General features: G+C 34.8%; 2 protein-coding genes across 2 annotated transcripts; both read right to left on the bottom strand.

The window, feature by feature from the left end:
- Positions 1–4,068: 4,068 nt before the first annotated feature.
- LOC109149245 (protein FAR-RED IMPAIRED RESPONSE 1-like) lies at positions 4,069–5,745 on the bottom strand. Its single transcript, XM_019296905.1, has 3 exons — positions 5,543–5,745; positions 4,864–5,176; positions 4,069–4,770 (listed from the first exon to the last, which is right to left on the bottom strand). Exons 1-3 carry the CDS (start codon positions 5,743–5,745, stop codon positions 4,069–4,071), a joined length of 1,218 nt encoding a protein of 405 aa, XP_019152450.1.
- A 277-nt stretch (positions 5,746–6,022) lies between these two features.
- LOC109149244 (protein FAR1-RELATED SEQUENCE 5-like) lies at positions 6,023–7,004 on the bottom strand. Its single transcript, XM_019296904.1, has 2 exons — positions 6,971–7,004; positions 6,023–6,615 (listed from the first exon to the last, which is right to left on the bottom strand). The coding sequence occupies exons 1-2, from the start codon at positions 7,002–7,004 to the stop codon at positions 6,023–6,025; spliced, it is 627 nt and encodes a 208-aa protein (XP_019152449.1).
- Between the last annotated feature and the right edge of the window lie 1,692 nt (positions 7,005–8,696).

The following is an 8,696-nucleotide window of genomic DNA, read 5'->3' as shown; positions in this document are numbered from 1 at the left end:
CGGGTCCAATTCAAAGGAATGAGCATTCAAAGAACATATCCAAGCATTACTGCATGGACAAGTAAACTTGCACGGCAAAGGGTTTCCGCTGAGAAAAGGTCGGGCGGATATGGTAAAGGGAAAGTTATCCCTCGTATTGCAAAGCCTACTGCTGATTGTATCGCTTCTACTTCCGCCCAACCAGTCCCAACCATCTCTGTGCCGCCGTCTAGTGTTGATAGGGTCACGCGGGTTCTACAACGCCTTGCTGCTGATGTCTTGGAATTCGGTGAGGCTATGGCTGAAGTTGGCAGACAAAACGCACCGGTGGATGTTATGAAGGCCGCATTTTCTGGAATTTCCACCATGATTGGCGTTGCAAGCACAATAGAAAGACCACCAACTCCAACCTCCTCTCAACTAGACGACATCTTCTTTGGCCAAGAGTCTTTCACAAAGGCTGTTGATGCCTTGGTTGAAGCCTTCCATAAGACCAATCGGCAAATGGAGATTGACCCTCCCTCATTTGATTTAGGGATCTCTTATACCCCGGCACCATTGGTTGATGAACCACGTGAGCAAAGTGCAATGGATGAAGATGAATTGGATGCCCTTGTTGAGAACATTGTGAAAGACACTCCCGGTGCTGCTGATGCTGCTACACTCTCCACTACTCCTACCGCTATCCCTGCTACAACCCCTGCTGATACGCTTGGTGCTACGGCTGTTTCTTCCCCTGCTGCTTTCCCTGCTCCTACGCATGTTCCTACCACTGCTGCTACCCCTACTGCTTCATCTTCTGAAGCATATGCTGCTACCCCTGCTACATCAAGTTCTGAAAGACGAGAAATAACTCCATTGATCAAGGTTCCATTCGCCAGAGATGTCCCTGATGCTGCTAATACTTCTACGCCTGCTGCTACACTACCTGCTACCCTCGACGATATTGATAGGTAAACTAATTAGAATATGAAATTGTGTTATGAACTTTCTGATATTATATTATGACTTTTCTTCTGAAATATTATTAATTTTCACATATGAGATTATGAGTTTTCTATTATGAGTATTAAATTACATTTTTGATATTATGAACTTTCTGATATGCAGTTATGTATTTTCTGTTCTGTATTTATGAATTTTATGTACTGCAGTTATGAACTTTCTAACCTGAAATTGTGCAACTATGATGATATTAACTATCTTCGTGTGTTTACAGTGCATTTCTGGACAGTGAATCTGATGTCGAGGATGTCACCAGGCGAAAGAGACCAGTCCGGAAATACAAAAACATCCCGTTAAACTTGAGATCACCTTTTTGGACAAAGAATGTGCCATTTGTCCATAATGCCAGTGTGACCGAGAGGGCCGTATCAAACTACGCCTTCATGGATGTTTCTACAGATCATCCAGTGGAGTATGTTTGACTCTAACCATTTAGAAAACTTTTTATTTTCATTTATATTTCACATTTACAACCATATATTAATTTATTTACCTATTTATCAAAATTTTTTGTTCATGTAGTGAAACTCTGTTTATCTTTGATGATTTCTCAATGACAAGAGGAGATTTCCACACCCTCCGAAGCGGTGAAATTTTTAACACATTCATAGATGTATGGGCGTTAAGGCTTACACTCCTCAACACAAAACGGGCGTTGGGGAAGCCAAAGTGCATCTATTTTAGCACGTTGGTACATGTAAGTTAATAACAACAATTTTTACTCTGCTCACTTCTGAATCTCCTGTTAAACCATTCTGTATTTTATGTCATGTAAATATGTATTTTATATTTGTGATTATGAATTTTCTATTGTGAGTTTATAAAGATACATTTTTGATATTATGAACTTTCTGATGTGAGATTATGTATTTTCTGTGTGAAATTATGAATTTTCCCATATGGCATTATGAATTTTCTATTTGTGAGTTATGAAATTACAACTTTGATATTATGAATTTTCAGTTCTGTGGTTATGTATTTTCTTTGTAATATTATGGATTTTAAGTATTTTCTGTGTGTGATTATGAATTTTCTCATATCATATTATGAATTTTCTATTGTGAGTTTATGAAGTTACATTTTTGATATTATGAACTTTCTAATGTGAGATTATGAATTTTCCCATATGGCATTATGAATTTTCTATTGTGAGTTATGAAATTACAACTTTGATATTATGAATTTTCTGTTTTGTTGTTATGTATTTTCTTTGTAATATTATGGATTTTATGTTATGATATCATGAATTACGTATGACTGCCATTACATATTGCACAACTTATCATTGATACGTATTTTTTTCCCCTTAGCTTCAACTCGACCCATCTGAACAGTGGATAAAGAATCTTCCGCTTCAAAAGCGGAAGGATAATTTCAATGAGCGATTACAGTATGAGATTTCAAAATTTGAAAATCTTGATGTCAATGATGCTGATTTGGTAATTTATAATTACCCACCTTCAACATTTATTCATTAATTACATATTTCTTCTCTATTCTAACTACTTCTTTTGATGTTAGCTATTTTTCCCCGTGCTTCGACACGAACACTACTTTGTTCTCTGCATCAACACCATCTCAAAAAGTGTTGAAATCATTGACAACAAGATGTTGCCGAAGGGTGTTACTGAAGCTGACAAGTATGAAGATTGCCCAAATCTACTGGTAACTTAACCTTAAACTTGACCTTTCAAACGTTTGTTATACATTTCATGTGAATCATAATCACACTAGTTTCATTTTTGTCCAGATGAATGCTTTGAAAGAGTACTTGACTGCAGAAAAATCCCCCCTACTCCGTAAGATACAAAACCTTCCTGTATCATACTTGGCCATTCCTTGGAAGGAGCTTGACAATGTCATTGATTGTGGCATATATGTCATGCGACACATGGAGTCCTACAAGGGGAATGTTCAAGATTGGGACAGTGGATTCAAGATAGGCACCCATGTAAACGTAAGAGTATAAGATATATTAATTTCAACTTAGATTTGCTTTTTTTTTTTTTTTTTTTTTGTTTTGTTTTTTAACATCTTTTTATTTTTTTTTTTTGAAGGCTGACTTCATTTGGGAGCTTAGAGCTAAATACGCATCAAACATTATCACATGGGGTAGGAACACTGAAAGATTGCGAGTTACGAAGGCAGCCAAGGATCTCTCAAAGAAGAAGTGAAACTATACCGCTTTTTGGTGTTTGAATATGTTGTGAACATGAAGCAAATCTTGACTGTTGATATTTTGTAATGTGCACAGATATTTTGCACCTATGAATACACAATCTATTGCTCTTAGTTCAGATTACATGTGGATCATGTAGAGTTTATGAATTTTCAACTACCATATTATGAATTTTCTATTATGCAATTATGAACTTTCTTTTATGAGATTATGAATGTATACGTGTTAGCTATAACTGAAATTCATTGTTACATAGATTAAAATAACATTCATAATGACAACAAGGAAAATTCATAATCACATAAAGTAACATCCATAATCAAATAACGGAAAATTCATAATCTGACACATAATTCTCATAAAATCTGAATAGCATAAAATACATAAGCACGTACTCTAAATTCATAATCACATATGGGAAAATTCATAATCACATAAAGGAAAATTCATAATCAGATAAAGGAAGATTCATAATCTGAGACATAGAGGAAACTTCATAATCACATAGAGGAAAATTCATAAACTGGTAAAGGAAAGTTCATAAACTGGTAAATGAAAGTTCATAAACTGGCAAAAGGAAAATTCATAATCTGACACATAATTCTCATAAAATCTGAATAGCATAAAATACATAAGCACATACTCTAAATTCATAATCACATATAGGAAAATTCATAATCACATAAAGGAAGATTCATAATCAGATAAAGGAAGATTCATAATCTGAGACATAGAGGAAAATTTATAATCACATAGAGGAAAATTCATAAACTGGTAAAGGAAAGTTCATAAACTGGTAAATGAAAGTTCATAAACTGGCAAAGGAAAATTCATAATCTGACACATAATTCTCAACCTATATCTAAAAATCATAAAATTCATAAGTACATACTGTTAACATGATCTCAGTCTATAGCTACATCGTGGTCTACATTCTTATTAAAATGAACAAATTGTGAACCCCCGGTGCTTGGATGTACAAGATATCCATCACGAGCAATCTCTGAAATATTTTCCAAGACCAATGATTGGACAGAGCCCTTTGTAATTGAAGCAAGCTTGTTTGCAGCGCTCTTTCTTCCCCTTGCTGCATTGTACTTCTTCTCAATAACACTACTACTCCTTTTATTTCTCACACCTTTACCCCTCCGGCTTGAGGGGTCTTGGACAATACCACTTGACGAAGACACAGCACCCTCCTCAGTGTTCACATCCCCAATCTCAGCTTCAATGTTTTTCCTTGCATTCTCAACGGCTTCATCACATAATTGTCTAGCAACACTGTTATCTTGGCTAGAAACAATAAGCCTTTGAAATTTCCTACTAATCTCAACAGCCCAAATTGAAGAAGGGACACCACCATTATAAAACACAGATGCAATGTCCACGTTTGTACGCTCAACAGCCTTTTTAGTCCATCTTTTTAGAATGTATTTATCGGGAATACTGGAAACACAGTGCACATGAAGTATACGTAAGCAGTGGCAGCAAAGTATTCCCAATTCTGAAAACAGCTTGCAACTACAACATATATCCAAATTGATTGCCTTAAAGGTTACTTCATGCCTTATGATATCTATGTCTGGTCGCCACACGTGATACTTGCACTTACAACCATCGTTCAACACCATTTCTTGATAACAAGAGCTACCTTTCATAAATTGTTCCTCGAACAAAAAATATATCTCAATTGTATAAACCTCTCTAGCATGTGAAAGGAGTTTCACATGATCCAACATCATGGCGGGTACTCCTTGAGAACACCGGAAATCCTCGCCATTTTCCTTACTTCTCCATTCAGATATAACACTCACAAATGATGAATAAAAATCACATAAACCAGCAGTCTTGGACAGCCTCCTAGAAATTGCATGATTTGTGCTTTCACTCCTTTGCGAAGATAAAATACCCCCGGAGAAATAATCCTTGTTGAACGCTGGACACCACTTCTCCCTACAGTCATAAAGCTTCTCTAGCCATGTATTCTTATGACAATTATATTTTGTAACCATCCTGAAAAGGTTAAAACACATGTTTATTACACATATTCTGAAAATTCATAATCTCATATTACAAAGTTCATAATCATGTAACAGAAAATACATAATGACATAACAGAAAATACATAATTGAATACTGTGAATTCATAATCTCATATTACAAAGTTCATAAATCATATAACAGAAAATACATAATGACATAACAGAAAATACATAATGACATAACAGGAAATCCAGAATTGTATAACTGTGAATTCATAATCTCATATTAGAAAATTCATAAATCATATAACAGAAAATACATAATGACATAACAGAAAATCCATAATGACATGACAGAAAATTCAGAATTATATAATGTAAATTCATAATAACATACCTTGTCCAGTAAACCTCAAATTCAGCTTCAGTCTCGGTGTATTTCAACACACAATTAAACATATCCAGAAAATCCTTATGATTCCTCAATGCCTTAATATGCTTCTTCGAATTCTCACCAATATGCCATATGCAAAGACGGTGGCGTGATGTAGGAAACACCATGGAAATGCCAGCAGCCATAGCTGAACATTGATCCGTCATGATAGTCTGTGGACACTTGCCATCCATGGATCTTAAAAACGCTCTAAACAACCACGCAAATGACTCTATCCTCTCATTCATCAAAAAACCACAACCAAACATTACATTCATGCAATGATGGTTCATCCCTACAAAAGGACCACAAATCATATCATATTTGTTAGTGCGGTATGTTGTATCATGCACTAACAGATCACCAAACACCTCATAATCCCTTCTCATTTGACCATCCCTCCAAAAAAAACTACACAATCTTCCATCCAAATCAACTTCGAAATCAAAAAAAGAAATCAGCCTCATTAGATTGCCTCCTCCTGAATATCTCAACCAAAGAATTTGAATCCGATCCATCCAAACACTTCAAACTCACAGAAGCCATTGAATTGTAAGCATCGCGGTTGGTAAAGCCAACCAATGGAGAGCCCCCTGACTGATGTTTCAAAAACCTCATACCATCCGCCAATGCAACACCACTACTCTTCATGTCTTTTAAATATTCAAGCTGATTGTTTCCCACTCTTCTATGCGACCGAAGCAGATGACTCTTGCCAAATGAACATAACTCGTGATTGTGCTCTTTCAAGTGTTTTGTAACTGTCCACATCCCATCACCCCCCACATCAAACTGAACAAATGCACCACATCCAGTCCTCATATCAATCTTTGAATAAAGCTTAACACCACTGTTTGGTTTCTGCTTATACCCAGCCTTAGCACAGAAGAACCTCTTCATCTGAATTGACTTAGTAGATGCCTTATAACGTTGTTGGCCTTTCCTCACACTAAAACCAACTCTGTATGCATATCCATTATATAACTCAAAAGCTTCGTCAACATTTCTTACTACAACACCCACCAAGTCTTCATCAACTGCAATTGCAACAAAAATATAACCACACCTATACCAACTACTAAACTATGAATGTGGATTTCACCTATAATGAATGTAATATGCTACACTATAGAATTCATAATCTCATGTGAGAACATTCATAATCACAAAGAATAAAATTCATAACATCATATAAGAAAGTTCATAACAAAAACCGGATATCAATAACATTTGTGACATTATGAGCATTCAAAGTTGCATAGATACTCATGGCATTAAATGCATAACCTCATAACATAAAATTCATAACCTCATATGGAAAATTCATAATAACATAACGGAAAATTCATAACCTCAAACTGTAAATTCATAACGTGAACAGATTATTAATACCAATCACAACATTCAATTTGCATATAATCACCATGAATCAGTACCTACACCTACAAGAAACAACATTCATGATACACCAACTAATAAAAAGAACCTGGACTTGAAGACGAGCCATCAATGTCAATGTTTAACTCTGCTTGATCATTGCTTATTGAATCACCAACACAATCTTCATTCACTGAGTATATGCAAGCAGTGTAACACACCAGTTAATATGTTATGGACATATTACTATTACATTATGAATATTCATATCACATGCATGAACAGAGTATCAAAATTCATAACTCTGTAACAGAAAATACATAATTGCATTTTGTAAAATTCATAACAGAAACATGGAACTAATACACATTTACGGCCATTATGAACATTCAAACTGCATAGATACTGAACAAATATCAATAAAAATAACTAAATCTTCAACAATCCATGATCTCATAAATCAAACGAAATCAAACGCATAAAATCAAACGCAACCTGGAATCGCAGAAATCATATCGGTTGAATCTTCTCCTCGAACCATCGTCTCCTCCATCACGAATAGGAAAGAATCGCGAATGTCGGATCACAATTGCCTTCAGCGATTTGCGAATAGGAAATAATCAAACGCAAAGAGTTGTCTGATCATAACTGCCTTCCTAACGCCGTTAATAGAACAGTGTTTTTTTTTTTTTTTTTTTAAACGACGCCAAAAACGACGTCGTTTGGAAGCGTGTTCACCAAGCATGGTGAGCACGTTTCCACGGCATAATTTGCGCTAGTAATTAGTAAATACGGAGTAGAAATTTTATCAATTATATTGGTTAAATTATTTTTAAAATTTTAAATTTTTTAATAATTTCCTAATCCATCACCTTCCTGTCATGTTCGTCGCTGTTTTTCTTAGATATGAAGAAAGATCACGGTCTGTGATTATCAGCAGCAGTGAACAGTGATCGGCGATCATCAGACGACTATGTAAACAAAAATCATGTTAAGTCGTCGTAATTTTATCAATAACTTATTAGTTATTGATAAACATGGTTTAGATGGACGATTTTATTGAGTTTGCATGTTTAATTTGAACTTTTTAAAGTTTGATGGCTTTAATGGATGACATATTAAGCCTGGGCCAATAAAGTAAATGGATCATGAAAGTCTAAGAAGGATACTCAGAGCAACTTAAGATTTTAATAAGGATTGAACTTAGTATTTATAATGTAACGAAGATTAGGGCTTATCATGTAACAGCGACTCCCAATATGAGGTACTCTATGCTTTATAATCCTTGTAGAGTTTTTAATCCAACATATGTATAAATAGATGAGAAAAGGCAAGCATTCCCTAGTAATACAACACATATATTCTCGTTATTCTAATGGTTGTGTTGGTCAGTCGTTGACTACCTAAAAGTCATAAAATCAATAGGCTTAATTGTGTTTTCATCAAAAGTTGGAAGGTCTATTTGACAAATTTTCCTAATAATAATATACTACTAATAACAACAGCAATAACAACAATAATTATAATGATAATAATACTAATAATCAATGTATTATTATTATTATTATTATTATTATTATTATTATTATTATTATTGTGGGGACTGACCTAACACAAGGTTCGCTACCAAATGTGCACAGTTAACTGTCTAACTAACTTGGTTGCTGGGTGGAAGCAGAAATTTTAATCAAACATTGTAATTTTAGCAAGGTTCAATTCGATTTAGTGAGCAGGATGGGTC

The sequence above is a fragment of the Ipomoea nil genome, unplaced genomic scaffold (assembly GCF_001879475.1).
Source record: "Ipomoea nil cultivar Tokyo-kokei standard unplaced genomic scaffold, Asagao_1.1 scaffold2159, whole genome shotgun sequence".
Classification (NCBI taxonomy): Eukaryota; Viridiplantae; Streptophyta; class Magnoliopsida; order Solanales; family Convolvulaceae; genus Ipomoea; species Ipomoea nil.
This window is presented reverse-complemented; position numbering and strand designations above follow the sequence as displayed.

Excerpts from the sequence above, each read along its gene's own strand:
- LOC109149244 (XM_019296904.1), bottom strand. The coding sequence starts at position 7,004 with ATGGTGATTATATGCAAATTGAATGTTGTGATTG. Across the intron at positions 6,616-6,970 it reads CAAATTGAATGTTGTGATTG|TTGATGAAGACTTGGTGGGT; the intron begins GTATTAATAATC and ends TTGCAATTGCAG.
- LOC109149245 (XM_019296905.1), bottom strand. The coding sequence starts at position 5,745 with ATGACGGATCAATGTTCAGCTATGGCTGCTGGCATTTCCATGGTGTTT. Across the intron at positions 5,177-5,542 it reads TTTGAGGTTTACTGGACAAG|GATGGTTACAAAATATAATT; the intron begins GTATGTTATTAT and ends TAACCTTTTCAG. Across the intron at positions 4,771-4,863 it reads TCCTTTCACATGCTAGAGAG|TGCAAGTATCACGTGTGGCG; the intron begins GTTTATACAATT and ends GATGGTTGTAAG.